General features: G+C 37.5%; 1 protein-coding gene across 2 annotated transcripts in view; it reads left to right on the top strand.

Annotated features, from left to right (window-relative positions):
* The window catches only part of PPP2R5E (protein phosphatase 2 regulatory subunit B'epsilon), a 132,217-nt gene extending 117,468 nt beyond the window's left edge, over nt 1-14,749 (top strand). For both annotated transcript variants that reach the window (XM_031453828.2, XM_010976667.3), the window contains exons 12-14: nt 2,358-2,485; nt 4,518-4,619; nt 10,054-14,749. In XM_031453828.2, coding sequence (XP_031309688.1) covers nt 2,358-2,485; nt 4,518-4,619; nt 10,054-10,153 — 330 coding nt within the window. In that variant the 3' untranslated portion in view covers nt 10,154-14,749. The remainder of the gene's footprint in view (nt 1-2,357; nt 2,486-4,517; nt 4,620-10,053) is intronic.
* Nucleotides 14,750-16,103: the final 1,354 nt, after the last annotated feature.

Below are 16,103 nucleotides of genomic sequence, written 5' to 3'. Positions count from 1 at the left end.
CATGACCTCATTTAACCTTAATTACCTCCTATCTCCAAATACAGTCACACTGGAGGTTAGGACTTCTGCATGTGAATTTCGAGGGACGGGGAGGGTGGACACAATTCAGTCCATAGCAGAAAGGAAAAAGAAGTTTAAGTTATTGGACAGAAGTAAAACTGAGAACAAAAGAAAGGAGGAGAGTAGAGAGGTTCTTTATTCATGCATGTGTTCATTGGTTCACCCCGTAAACGTTTATCTGTGCCACTCCGTGTAGTCAGATGCCGCTCACTACTTGCCCCAGGTGTGGCATTGGGTTATAAGGCTGTGAGCCAGAAACGCTGTGACTGTGTGTGCAGGAGAACATGGGGTCCCAGGGAGGTAGTGGTCTGTCTTACTGTCAGACATGCTCATTTTTACTCTGCATAAACAATACTTTTCCTCTTGAAGGGGCTTTGCTGGATACTGACTTTCTTTCTGTAAGTGATTTTACATGTTGATAAATAGATACATAGAGATTAGGATACTTGTTAGCATTGAGTAGCAGGTAAATGTTAGACCCATTGCTGGAGAAGCCTGGGGTCCCTCCTCCTTAACTAGCATCCTCCTGTGGGCTCTTTAAAACTTTCTCCGGTCGGTTGTAAGTTTCAGAACAGCTTCTTTCCCATTCCTCCTCTCTTGGCCCTTTTCTTGCCTTGTGCTCTACCTGCCTCAGCCCACTTGTGCTTCGTGGTTTCTAGACACATTGTCCACGTTGACACCTCTGCCCTCCTTTCCTGTAGTTCCCTCAGTGCGGAATGCCCTTTGCTTCATCTCTTCATCCTTCAAAGCCCAGCCTAGACACTCCTGCCTGGGGGACGTTCTGCCACTCTTCCTCTCCCCCAGGTCATCGGGACTGTTCTTTCTCCTGTTTCATCTGGCGTTTTAGTTCTATATCTGATGCATTTGTCACAGTTTACATTGGAATGGGGATGGTGGAACCCCCCTTCCCTACCAGCACATGAGCTTTGTAGGGATAGTAGAGGGAAGAGACTCTGAGCAGGGACTGGGGGGGTCTGCCACTTACTAGCCATGTGACCTTGAGGCAGTGCTCATCTCCTCTGAGCCTCAGTTTCCTCATTTGCAAAGTAGAAATAATGGTACCTACTCTGTGTGTTGATTGTGAGGATTAAATGAGCTAATATGTATATGAAACACTTAACACAGCACCTGGCATATAGTAAACATTCAATAATGATGAATGATTTTCTCTGTACTCTCAGCATCTGGTACCTTAATTTTTTTTTTTAATCAAATTGAATAATGTAAATGAAAAGGATCTCATTTCTCGGAGTCTGTTTGTAGGTACAGCTTGTACTGTTTTACTAAGTTAACTGCATGTAAGTTAAATTTAAATTTTTTAAATTAAAACATAATTTCTTAATCTGTATGAATGAAAGAAGCTATTCTTTTTCCCCCTATGACCAGTCTTTTTAGAGATTTTAGGGTTTTTTTTGAGATTTTGGTTTATTTGAATTATTATTACTTTAGATTACTATTTACATTTTTTTTAGTCATTCTTTTGAATTCAGTCAGTTGATAAATGTGGCAGCCAGAAAAAAGGGGCCTGAGATAGCAAGCAGATGTATGTACAGCCAGCGTCCCTGAGTCCAAAACTGAGTCCTCCAAGCTTACCCAGTTCAAAGGAAGGGACCAGAAAGGAACTCTGGAAAGAGTGCGCACTAGACTGAAGTCCCTACTTTTGTCATTTACTAGCAGTATGACTTTGGCCAGGTTACCCATCTCACTGATCCTCATTCCCCTCATCTGCACACTGGTCCCTACTCTTTGGATGGTGGTAAGGATGACACATGCTGCCCGCAGGGCAGGCGCAGTGCCTGGCCCTAGGAGGTGCTTAGCAGATGTGACTGCTCTGCAGGGATGGGCAACTGGGTTTTCTTCAGCAGCTGTTGATGGAATGCCAGCCATGTGCTGGGCCCTGTGGTTGATCTGAAGTGTGTGGGATGAAAGAGGTGAGCCAGGAAGGGAATTAAAGTGACGGGGAAACCAGCGTGGCATGGAGAAATAGGGGAAAGGTGTTCGGAGCTTGGGAACAACATCGGGAAAAGTGTCAGATCAGATGAAAGGGCCAGTGCGTGTTAAAGGAGAATATAAATAAATTGGTTGGAAAACTTCTTTCTCTTCCCCAAATTGATGAACCGTTTGGGAACTTTCTGAAAGATTTTAAACCCACAAAAATCTAAAATGTGATTAATATTTAGTTTTACACTTTTGATTGATATTAAAATAGTCTGGATATACTTTGGTTTGAAGAGATTGTAATTTTGTTTTATCTTAGTCTTTTCCTCTCTTAACATTTTCTTTTTCTTTTCTCAAAGGTGGCAGAAAGGGCACTCTATTATTGGAATAATGAATACATCATGAGTTTGATAGAAGAAAACTCTAATGTCATCCTTCCCATCATGTTTTCCAGTCTTTATAGGATTTCAAAAGAACATTGGAATCCGTAGGTTTTCACAGTTTGTTCGTTCGTTTCTTCGTTCCTTCCTTCCTTCCTCCCTCACCCCCTCCCTTCCTCCCTCCCTTTCTCCCTTCCACCCTCCTTCCCTCCTTCCTTCTTTTCCTCTATTTTGGCTTCTCTTCCTCCCTCCTCCTCTTTTGCTTAATAAAATGTCTTGAGTGTATGCTGTGTGTCAGACGTTGTGCTTGTTGCTGAAGATAAGTATGTGAAAAGTTAAAATCCCTACCTTTTAGAAATTCCCTGACTGTTTGGGGAGACCCACAGTTAAACCAATATTTTATGAAACAGTATTTTAAGTGCTGTTATGTTTCCTTGTCTGTTTACTTGAGGGCTTCCTGATCCGTCTGTGCATGTAGCTGAGCTACTTTGGGGATGCTCTGGATCAGGAGGAGAAGTTTGTGGATATTTTGGAGCGATGATACTCAGACTGAATTTGAAAAAAATCTGGCAGGTGCATGGGAGAGGGGTGTCCATTCAGATAGTGGGTCTATCCAGTACATGAAAAGGCACAAAAAGGTAAAAAGCACCTGTCATGTTCTGAGACCTGTGAATTTGGGAGGGCTGAAGCACAAGATTGTTTGAGGGAGGTTGCTGGAAGATTGGGTTAGAAAGTGGAGTGGGGCACACAGGAGTCTTCACCAAGTGGATGCTAAGGAGACATGAAAGAGGTGCAGGAAGGGAAGTTGTCTGAACTGGCGTGCATTTTGGCAAGCGTTTCTTAAAAACCAGCTCAGTCAATTATATGTGTTCTCTAGGGGGGTGGGAAATAGTTTAAAATGTTCAAAGAGAAGTTTATCATCTCGTCTTATAAAAGTTACAGCATTCTGTATTTGAATGGCTTTACATATTTCTCTAAGAAAGAGAAAGAAAATTTAATGTGGCATTAAAAATTAGATATAATCCAGTATATTCATAGTATGTTTGTCTAAAAGTTTTGCCTACAACTATAATATACCATCTTTCCCACTTTTCAAAAATGTTAAAGTTTATTACTAAAATTCATAAAAAAATAAGAGCTGGCAGACAGTGAAGTCTCATTATGTAGTCTCTGGAGACCCTCGAGAGTGGTTCTGGCAAGTGTCTGTAACTGCTTGGTAGACTGGCTCTTCGCCATCACTGCCCATCGTATTTGCAAAGGGAGGTAATTAGGTTTATTTATTCATTCTTTCATTCATTCTTTCAAGTGGTGGACCTGGGGATTGAACCCAGGATCTCGCGCATGCTAAGCATGTGCTCTACCACTGAGCTATACCCTCTCCACCCTGGGAAATGCTATTTAGACTCCAGTCTGAAGACACCAAGCCCATAAGGGCAGAGTCCTCACGTTGCCAAGAGCTTATTCTTCCCCTTGAGAAGCATAGACTGCCTTTGGCTCTTCAGCTGTATAGTATTCCACAGCTAATCACAGCCACCACCAGGTTGCCAGCCTTACCAGCTGATGTGTTGGGTCAGCAGGGGGACTGAGCAAGAGTGGGTGGACCAATGCAAATCACAACTGAAAGTGTAACTCATGTTAAACTGCCCAACTTAAGGGGCTTGGTATCATCTTCGAATATGAATTGTGTAGATGTAACATTGGTTACCATAGAAATAGCCTTTGATTTTGATGAATTATGTATATTACCACTTTAAAAATAAAATTCTATGCAAATTCAGGTCTTGAAGGTTGGTCCTACCACAGGTGCTGATTTTTAGGGTGAAGGTGCTTTATTTTTATACTTGCCTTTTTATTAAATGAAGTTACCAAGTGCCCACTGGCAAGTCTGTTCTGGGCACCAATAATTAGAGGGGCAAAATTAGATTTTCTTTTTCTAATCCTGCCAACCCCTTAGAAAGATATCTTGCCTTAAGAATGGTACTCTCTTGATGTGGAAATGAGTTGTAGGTCATGAACTAAAAAGGGAGGGAGACCGTGCAACACGAGGGACTCTTTCAGACACAGCCATGCGTCCATTTTCTTCAGGCAGCATCCTGTTATGTAAGACCAACCAACACGTTCTCTTCTCTCTGCTTCCAGGGCCATCGTGGCGTTAGTGTACAATGTGTTGAAGGCATTTATGGAAATGAACAGCACCATGTTCGATGAGCTGACGGCCACATACAAGTCAGATCGTCAGCGGTAACTTTTTAAAGCTTTTTTGTCAGACATGTCTAAAACTCTTGAGTTCTTTCCCCACTCTTTGCTGAACTTGCCTAATTGTATCTGAAAGCATAAGCAGCACAATTTTATTTATTTACGTATTCGTTTTCCCGTGCTCATTTGCTGTATCTTTATTAGTGTGCTCCTGGGTAACGAAGTGTTGTTTTGCAAAAGGCCGTGTTCCTTCTTCCGTTTGAAGATGATGATGATGATGGTGATGATGGTGATGATGATGATGATGATGGTGATGATGGTGATGGTGATGATGATGATGATAATGATGATGATGATGGTGGTAATGTGTCTCTTCTGCCTCAGGGTTAAGAGCCTGGCACGTAACTGATATTTCAGACCCACTTAAGGGGGCTATCAGGTAGTTTGCCATCTGGATCTGCTCCCCTCCTGAACTAGCACAGGGCTGATTAGTACTTCACTCCAGCAGCAAGAGAGAGATGAGGCACCATTTTTGTTTAGCTCTTTGGCCCAGAACTTACTTTCTGCACTACAGCCCAGCAAATATTCCTTGTGACTTAAGGGGCAGTAAAAAGAACAGGGAGGTGAAGAGTCTGATATTATGCAAATCTTTTTTTTATAACATGGTGAAGAGATTTTTATTTCCAGCAAATATTTAGCAAAGCAAAAACATTTCTTAAAGAAATCTACCAGTTTCCTTTTTTCTATTTTCTCCTCCTTTATTTTGCTATTTCTCTCTTTTCTCTTTTCTCCATAGTTAGATAAAGAGAAAACATCTCTTTTAAGTAATTATTTTAAAATACCAATCAAATGAATGATTTGGTAATTTTTTTTTAATTAACAAGTTTATTCTAGGAAGAGCAACTCATTGAGAGAGAAAACCATTTAAAAATTTGCATATATGTACTGTTCATCATTTCTAAGAAAAAAATTTAGAGCTTTAGCTTTTTAAACTTACATAGTTATCAAAGGAATAAAGCCAGCCACAAAATAAGAATCAACAGAATGCAGTAATCCAATCATAAAGGACAGTCAAATGTGCTTACCCATATTCAAGAAATCAATCATCTAAGTTATAAATAATAAGTTCACTTATGCCCCCTTTTTTAGATTCCACGTGTAAGTGATGTCATATGGCATTTTTCTTTCTCTTTCTGGCTTACTTCACTTAGAATGATGATCTCCCGGTCCATCAGTGTTGCTGCAAATGGCGTTATTTTATTCTTTTTTATGGCCAAGTAGTATTCCATTATAAATATACCACATCTTCTGTATCTAGTCATCTACTGATGGATATTTGGGTTGTTTCCAGTGCAAATCTTGAAATGTTTAAGATCAAGAGGGAATAGAAACCAGCAGAACTTTGTATAATAAATGCTTCTGGCTGAGTAAGTCTCTTTTCCTTTTCCTTTTCCTTTTCCTCCCCTCCTCCTCTCCTCTCTTCTCTTCTCTTTCTAAAAAGACAGAATTTTATGTCACTGTCATGTAATAGTCCAAAGAGAATGCTCCAGGTCACTTAGGTACCCAGGTTCTTTCTATTTTGTCGTCTCCTATGGTGTTTTCCTTATCTGCAAGGTTGAAGTTGGGTTGCAGGCAATTCTAGCTCTAGAGAAAGGAGAAGACCTTGGAGGAGCACGTATGTAATATTTTAATGACTGAGCCTGAAGTTATACACATCATTTCTTATTTTTTTCTTTCCTTTTTTTTTTTTTTGGCATTCTTTTTTATTGAAGTATATAGTCAGTTTACTGTGTTGTGTCTGTTTCTGATTGTACACATCATTTCTGCTTATAGCCTTGTGGTGAGAAATTAGTCACTGGACAGGCTGGGAGTTAGTAAGCCTTTCTTGATTTCATTTACATGATCCTTGAATTTTGTTATTTCTTGTTCAATATGTCCAGCTTTCCAAAAGAAGTTGTTCTAGTGCATTAGGGCGGCTACAACAAAGTACCACATTATGGATATTTTAGTGGTACTTTATAAACAACAAAAATGTATGGCTCACAGTTCCAGACTCTGGAAGTCTGAGAACATGGTGCCAGTGAGGTAGGATGAGGGTGCTCTTTCTGGTTCTTACTGGTGCCTTCTCACTACGTCCTCACAGGGTGGAAGGGGCAGGGGATCCCTGCGGGCTCTCTTTCATAAGAGCACTGATCCCATTCACGAGGGCTCCACCCTCATGACCTAATCGTCTCCCAAAGGCCCCACCTACTAACACCGTCATCTTTTGATGGGGTTAGGATTTCAACACATGAATTTTGGGGGCACATAAATATTCAGACCCTGGCTGGACTTTCATCTACCGTGAAAGTCCATGTTTCATGTACTCTGGAGAGCTTGTTAATAGTTGAATGTCTGGTTTGGCTTTTCTCATCCAGAAGCAAATGTCAGCTTTGTGTATAATGTAAAACCATAGTCTTTCGAGGATCCTGGAGTGCTCATATTCAGAACCTTGCTGAACCTCCTGAGCAAAACTACTTGTGATTCTCTTGTATCTTTGCCTGATTTTTAATGTGTTACTTGCATTTTGGATGAAAAGAGCAATGAGAGGAAAGGTTTGGTGGCAGAGAACAAAGGACCATCAAAGTGATTTTTTTTTTCAATTATCAGGATGTGGTATATTGAAAAGCAACTTAATTATGGAATATGGCAAGTATTTAACAGTAGACAGAAGAGACTGAAAATTTTTTCTACCATATTGAAATAAATATCAGTTATTGAATATGTTGTACCACACTTGGAATTTAAAGAACTTTTAATTTACTAAATTTATCAAATCATTATGCAAATGTTTAAATTTATAATACTATCATTATTAAATTTATAATAGTATCATTAAATTTGTAATAACCCTCCAAGTTCCAAACTTAAAATCTTGTAAAAATATTATTTAAGTAAAGGAGGTACTGGGCACGTTTTCATATTGTAACGTATCATTAAAGACTGCATTGTACGTAATATCCTTTACAGCAACTGAAAACCCATTTTTATTGTTCTAGTTAAATACAGATCATATATGTAGAACCCCATTAAGACTATTAAAGACCTTACTTCTAAAATGCTCAAAATGATTAAAGAAAGAATAGGGGCTTACTTGGTATTGTCCAAGAAGAACTGAAAGGAGGACTTCACTTCTGGAAGGCAAGAAATTAGTCCTTGTTTCAGTTCCGATCAGCTTTTTTTTTTTTTTTTTTTTTTTGAGTATTACAAATCTGAAAATGGTGGGTAGAATAAGTAACTAACACATATGCCAGCAGTGGTGCTCTGTGACACTGAAATTGGAAGAGAGTTTGACATCACCCCTAGGATGACAATGTGGTGAAGTTTTAAATTGCCACCTACAGGGAGAGAGAAAAGTGGGAAAGGATGGGGGTGACAGTAGCTATATCAGAAATATTTAGGATTCTTGAAGATAAAGTTGTCAGTATGAACGATGTATGATAACTCAGCAAAAAGTTCACCTGGAAGAAAAGCCCCGCAGGACAGACTATCGAATGCCGTGTAACTCTTCATCTTCATCAAAGACTCGAGTGAAACGCTTCAGGAACAAGATGATGTATACTTTAATCATGTCAGCACTTAATTTAAGTCTGTAAATTAGGGCCTAAAGAACCTAACATATGTTTAAGCTGGGTTTTTTTTGAATAAAGTCCCTAAGCCCTTGCTTACCATCTTCCTCCTTCTCCAGATAAAAAGGTCACATGCATTGAAATGCAGCAGGATCTGTAGAATTCACTCAAATGTACTTAAATCTGTATTCTATGATAACATTTATTTAGACCTAATATTATCCCCAAACTGTACTGAGAAACCAAAATCGATAATTTACCAAACAGCTTGCTTTACAGTTAAGACTCTCAAATTCATAGTGCTTGGAGAAGTATCTAATTATCTGATCTTATCTCTATTGCCCTATTAATAAAATTTTTTGCCCTATTAATAAAAATGATTAAATAGGAAATTGTTTTAAAAACTATTATGCCCACTGAAATTTGTATTGTGCAGATTTTGTGTGAGCTAGTTAAAACTAGTTGTACTAAACAAGGCTTAAATTAACAAAATAATAAAATGATAATGTTAATTACTATATTATATAATTAAATATTCCCTCAATACTCCAGGGGATTGAAAATGTAAAATTCCTTAGATATTTCTAGAGATGTTTTGGAGGAGGATGAAGATTAATTTCTGTTGCTATAGATATCAGTATAACTTAAAAAATTGGTGATGACATAAAAAATATGAGGCAGTGGAATTATACACAAACTTCACATAACCTATGTGGATTTCCTTCCTTGAGTAAACACTGCACTGTTACTGAAGTTAAATTCTTAGTAAGTGAACTAACAGAAGGACCATATCCATCATGCCTGGCGTAGCAGAGCCCCTGTTTTCAGGAATTATCTGAATTTATGGATTCACAAATGTTACCTGGATCTACCGTTTACTAGTTCATCAGAACATGAGAAAACTAGGGACACAGTGCAATGAATTATTTTTAATAAAAGTGACTTTATTTAACTTACAGTATAGCCACATATCCTGGATTGTATACTTACTACTTTATTGTTGTTAAAATTAACATCCATTCTTTTAAAAAAATATATAGCCATCTAAAAATGTCCTTGGCAAAATAAAGTTTGTTTACCCTATTTTGGATATCCAAGTTTTTGGTAAATTTTACCCAACAGTGAACTCTGGAAAGTCTGGAAATCACTAGTCAAACTGATACTGAGCCAAATTTGAAGGCTTGGAATCGTAAAAATGTAATACATAAAGATATCAACAAAGTTCTACCCGGTATTAAAACTGAAATCATGGAAGAAAGAATAGTTAATTTGTCTGAGCATATAGGTATAAAATAAGTTAATAATTTGGATTTTCTGGTTTCCTATACACAATTTAGGAAAAAAGTGGATACTAAAAGAAAAAGTATTTTTTTTTTTTTTGATCTACTGTGTTCTCTGTCTCAGTGTCATCTCTAGCATCCCTTTGGAGAAACTATTTGGGAACAAAGAGAAAATTAGATTTGAACTAGACCCCCCCCCCCCAAGTGAAAATTACTCATGTGCTGTTGGTTTTAGGATAACAGATATGTATAAATGATCCTCATATGTGTTTCTCAGTAATTTTGAAGTCTATTTTCTTTATTAAACTAAATGTTAAGGAATACCAATGTGAAATATTAAAATATTCTTGTCATCTCCTACTCTGTTCATTAATACTACTTTTGTGTCTATATAAATGTCAAGGAAAAAAAAAAAAAAGAGCAAGAGAGAAAAAACCAAAAAAGAAAAAACACCCACAAGCTTAATGCCAAACTTTTCAAAGACCCTTTAAAACCATACATGGGGAAAAGTATGTCAAAGGGGCAGTTATTGTTAGATAATCTCCTTAAACTTTCTCAGTTGTTTACCCTGTCTTCTATTTTTTTCCCCAGTGAGAAAAAGAAGGAAAAGGAGCGTGAAGAATTGTGGAAAAAACTGGAGGATCTGGAGTTAAAGAGAGGTCTTAGACGTGATGGGATAATTCCAACTTAACAAGAATAATGACAACAACATTACTAACCTGTGGAGTCACACATTTATGTAGTAGAAGATGGAGCAACAGTTTTCTGTATTGTGCAACTTTTCAGTAGATTTCACATTTGTTTCATTATTACAACAGCACTGTATATACCTGTCTCTAAGTAAAGAAAAAAAGAATAAGGACTTCAATCCAAAGTTTGGACAGTAGATGGACTTCTCAGAACTTGGCAAACATAATCATTGTTCTAACCCTCTTTAAAAAAAAAAAAAAAGCAGTCTTCAGAGATCTGTCGATGAAATTGCTGTGTTAAAATTCCATTATCGGGAGTTCCTTATTTATCATTAGCAGAGAGTATGAAACAGTTTTCAAATGTGAAAATCTTAAATTTAGCTTGTCTTTCTGCTAAGCTGTTAAATGTATTTATAGTAAAGAAAGAAAAAAAAGACTGTCATTTCCTTATCAGTTTGTGTAACATCCTCCTCTGGATAACTTGACTGTAATTTGACTTCTTTTCCTTTTGCACATCTTCATGAATTGAATGTCCACATGGAGTGGGGCCATGAATTTTAAAGGTCCCTGGTAAAAGTTTTGTTTACTGGAGTGAACATCTTTCCAGTAACTAGGTAGTCTTGGTACTCCTTTAGTTTGAAAATTAGGAGTAAAAGAGAACAGGTGATAAACATAGTAGGGAAGGGAATGTTGGATTCATGCATCAGTTTATGGTGAATCCAAATCAATGTCTTGAATCCTTTGAAAACAGGCACTGGGACATCATAGGCTTCAGTACCTGAGCAGTATTAGTTCCGTACATCATTGAACACACATACAAGAGATGTTCTAAAAATGTCAGAAGACATCCTTTTGGACCATTTTGAAATAAAGAGAAACACTAAATAGTACAACCATGAAATTGATTGCCAGGATTGCAAATCTAATTGGGAATAGAGTTGAACGGACAGCTTGGACTGTTTGGAGTTGTTGCCTTACTTTTTAATATGTATTTATAAAGTATTCCAGCAGAAGAGGATGTAGCCTCTGGGGGAAAAAAATACCAAACATATTACAGTGTTTTTTGTAGATTCTCGTTCTATATCCCATCACAGCGCCAGCCCTGTTTTTAGCCAGAAAGGATTCAGGATAAACACTATGCATTCTGAATTGGATGCATATTCCTAACTACTGTATTTGTTACCAAAAGTGGTTCTACAAATGCTACTGAAAAAAATCTGGAAATTCCTAATGTCCTGAGTATTAATAATAAAGTTTAAAAATGCTTTTATATCAAAGGTGCATTGTGACCAAATTGTTTAAGAAGAAAAAAACCAAACAAAACAAAATCTAGGGCTGTACTATAGATCTGTCTCATTGGCTCTCTGCTTTGTATTTAGAAGAGGAATCTTACATCTTGGGGAGTTAAAAGTGCTGATAAAACGTGTGTACATTATGTACTTAACCTAATGCAGTTGCATTATTATGTACTGAAAGACGTGTTTAGGGAGTTATTTCCAGGATGCTTTTGCTTGTTACGGACGTGGCAGCAGTGAGTTGATAATCCTAAACCATCACTTCCAGCAGTATTCGTGGTACAGAGCTGATTCTGCATTCATGTGTTGAATTGTGATAGTAGCAAACAGGAGCATATGAACTCTTGTTGCTCTTAATAGAAATGGTATCAGTATGGGCTTGTATATTTTCTTCCTTCCATTTAATATATAAGGTAGAATATGCAGTTTTATTCTTTCCAAGAAAAAAAGGAAAAAAAAAAAAAGCCGCTGACCTTTCTCCCCTGTTAAGTGTTTCAGGATTATCAGGTCACAGTTTGTGCGTTAAAGTCAGCTGATTATGGATGTTGTCATCTCAATAACTTTGTAAAACAAACACCAAACTTGGCATTGTTAATTCTGAAGAAGAAACAGCAGTAAAAGAGTCGTATGCAATACCAAACCCAACATGGTTTAGTGGAATTCATAGATTTTTTTTTTTTTTGAAAGAACAATGTAAAATTGGCAGGGGCTGCCAAAGATGAAATAACTTACCTTAAAAGTGCTGGAGCAAAAGTGCAAGTTCAGATGCTAAAGGTAAAAATAAATTTGTCACAAATCATCTCCTTTACCTCTTTTGATTTTAGCCCATTAGTTTTTACTCTGCTTTACATTTAATTTTGACAGTATAAACTTTTGTTGGCCATTAATTCATCTTTGTAGATAGAGGACATTAACATCATGGGTTTATGAAATACCTCTGCCCATTAGAATGAAATGCAGTCATTTGAAATGAGAAAGACCAGGTTCCTTTTTTGCACCTTACTCTGTCCTCAGAGTTAAGGTGAAAGTTACACAGCTATCCTTGATGTCAGTTTTGTATGTTGATCATTCCAAACTGAGAAGCATAAAGCCAAATTTTAGACGTACTTAAAGAAGCTCTTATAGATATATGTCTAAAATTCATAGGGCAACTTCTGAGAAGAAACACTGTCTTTTCTTTTTTAACCGAAAGTGACAATGTGACGTTTGTCATGTTGTGTCCAGTGACGCAGAGTAACTGACGTAATCTGACTGTTGCACTATGTGACATATTTAAGGACGTACTTGCTGCATTTGCAGCAGCCCTCTCTCTTTGTCCTTTCCCACGTTTCTGCTGTTGCTGCAACTTGAGTTAATTGTGACAAATGCATCTTTGTGTTATATTTTGTTTGCTTCATAATTTCCAGAACTATATATAAATATATTTTTTAAATAGCAAATATTGTAGTTAGTGAGTGATAATCACTCCACCCTTATCCCTACCATATTGGTTTCAGGGGTAGGATGATGAGTGTCTTTGGAAGAAAAAAACAAAAAACAAAAACAAAACCCTCTGGTTTAGAAGGATGCTGAGGCCTTAGGCTGTGGGCCTGGAACAACCATGTTGAGTGAATTGACCCATCTCATACTTTGAATCAAGCATGCATTCCTTTTCTCATTGTGCAAGTGTCCCGAGTTGTTTTCCTTTGGTGTTTAGTTTTTGTCCTTTTAAATTTTATTATATTTTGCTCTCCCTAACATGTTTTTTTATAAAATAAAATAAAAAATTTTAAAAAGTAAGAAATAAATAATACCCTCAATGCCTCTGGATACTCACAAGCAGGGTGATGCTCCTTCATCTTGGGCTTCTTGCCTAAATGGAAGGATTTAATTTATTTTGTACCTCCTTCTATGTATGGGACAGTCCAGGGTGCAGAGCCAGGAATTGCTTGTAATTGCACCTGCTATACGTAAATATGTAGCCCTAGGCTCAATCACACCATGGAAAGAAAAAAAAGTATATTCAGAGCTTTAAAAGCTTTTTTATTTTTTTGTGGGGATGGGGGTGGGTGGGAGAGGGAAGATGTATGGATATTATTGGCATTTTTAAGTGTTCAGAGATTCCCTGCCCCCTTCTGTTTTTTTTTCCCCCTTTAATTGGATGCACTGACCTGGCCCAAGAAATGAAGAGATTCTCTTTTTTGATGCTGTTACCAATGTTATCACAAAGTGACAGTCACCTAAAGCAAAATGGTGGCACCAGACATGATCAGTGATATTTTATTTGCACATCAATATTTTTATTTTTATATTCTGGCTCAGCTGCTTCTCTGAGTGGAGTTAAGGAATGAGCCACAAAGGATTTTTGTAGTAGCTATATTGGCAATGCATTTTATATTTCTCAATATTTAATTTTGAAAACTCTGAAAGGATTGTGCATCTTGGGAGAAAGCTGAGCAAATTTTAATCTAGTGGAATGTTAATTTGTGCTGCTTCTTATGCACGATAGCAGCGGTAGTATCTCTTGGAAATAAACATCCCATATTATGATGTCCATGAATATAGGTTTCCTTTTCTCCCCTCCTTCCTCCCCACCCTCCCTCCCTCCCTTCTTTCCTTCCTTCCTTCCCTTCTCTTTCATTACTTTTTTTGGAAATCACTTATTGTATATAAGTTGTAATCCAGACCTCATGTATCAGTGGGGAACTTTCAAATATAAATACTACCAATACATTTTCTGGTTGTTGTCTGATTTTTGACTGAGGTATAATGAGGATGACATGTCCATTGCTTTTGGTTTGAGGATTTCGCTTTAGCTTCATAGATCTTTTGGTATTTTAGTATTTCATTGTTTTAGCAGGAGAGGGCAGTAGAAGTTCATTTTCCCTGTTAGAAATGCTGTGGTTCATGATTGGTTTTAAATTTAGTTGTGTGTGTGTGTGTTCTTTTAAACAGCATCTGTTTGTGGGTAGAGGTAAAAATGAAGCATTTTTGATGTGAAAAGTTGCATATGAAAATGATAGACTGGTTCAAGCAGACAGTGAAGACGTCTGATCCAACATCAAAGTTAAAATGCCACAAAACAATCTTCCAGCGCTGGCTAAAATATGCTACTTCCTTTTCAAACACAACAAAATGCAAGCCGAGTCTTATAAACACTTGGAATTTAAAATGTCTTTCTTTGAAAATGATTTACTTTCTTCAAAGTGGTAACAGAAACAACAATGAAGGTGCTCCCGAAGGGAACTGTAACCTTCCCCTTTCACAGCTGTGTGAGAGGTTCTGTACTGTGGGTGCATCCTAATAAAGAAGCAGTGAAGAGTTTTCAGGTGCCTGGCTGTGTTTGTTTGTCTATTTGTTTGTTTCTGACCTCCGTGGCCTTTTAAAAACATACAAGTAGTAGATTTGGTCAACGTAGCTGTGAGGCAGTGGGGTTGGTTGGTACGTTCAGGATTTCATGTTGAGAAAATCAGCTTATGATTAGGGAATGGTTCAGTGTCTATTGCTGGATAAGAAACTACCCCAAAACTTGGTGGCAAAACCCAGAAGTTGTTTATCTTGTTCACAAGTGTACAGTGTGAGCAGGAATTTGGCAAGAATGTCTTGTCTCTGCTACTTAAGCATCAACTTAGGTTTATCTACTGGGTCAGGAGAACTCGCTTCCAACATGGCCTACTCATATGGCTGGCAAGCTGGTGTTGGCTGTTGGCTTGGGGTTTAGCAAGAGGCCTCAGTTCTCAACATAGGCCTCCTTAGGGGGCTGCCTTCTTGGGCTTCCTCACAGTGTGACAGCTAGGAATGATTGTTTTAAGAGACAGGAAGTAGACGCTGCCAATTCTTTAAGGCCTGGGTCCGGAAACTGTCGTGGCATCCCTTCTGTCATATTTTGTTGGTCAAACAGTGACAGTTTGCTGAGACTCAAGTGGAGGGGACGTAGACCTCTCCGTGATGTGATAAGGAGAGCGTCATCTCATGGACCATGGGATACTCTCTTTGTAAAGCATTTGATTTAGGTGTGATTTACTCTCAGCTAATTAAATCGTATCAGCTTTAGAACTATGTAGAGTTAACCAGTTAATGTTTCATGTTCAGTTAAACTTTGAGTTGGGGAGGGAAAAAATCCTTGTAAATTCAGCAGTTTTGTATTTCGAAGCATGACCATTTGTAACATCTGAAAATGATCTTCTTGGTAAGTGGCTTATCAAGAAAAAGAAACTTGTAACAAAGAAATTTAGGGTTCAAAGAAATTTAAGAGTTGATTTCCATGGAATATCTAACCCCTTCTATAACATTGCCTCCTGCCTATAAATAATATATTCTAATAATGGAGGCAAAGTAAGCGTATGGTCCAATTTCTATTTCCCAGATTTTTATATAAAAGGGCATCCTGGTGGTTTCTATTAAATAAAATTTACTTTTAGCTTTTTTTTTCAACTAAGACTAATTATGGGACAACTAAGGAGAATTAAGATTCTATTTTTTTCTGATTATGATACGTTTATTGTATAATTTATTCTTGAAAAGAATGGTCTTTTTTTTTTTTTTAAGCAAGTTGAGTATCTACATGCTGCTCCCCATACCTAAAAGTCCACTACAAGTCATGTGCATTTACTGATTGATTTGGCCAGTGTTTATTAATTACCTCTGTCCATAGTCTTGCCCATTTTCTGATGTTCAG

This window comes from Camelus dromedarius, chromosome 5, assembly GCF_036321535.1.
Source record: "Camelus dromedarius isolate mCamDro1 chromosome 5, mCamDro1.pat, whole genome shotgun sequence".
NCBI lineage: Eukaryota > Metazoa > Chordata > Mammalia > Artiodactyla > Camelidae > Camelus > Camelus dromedarius.
This window is presented reverse-complemented; position numbering and strand designations above follow the sequence as displayed.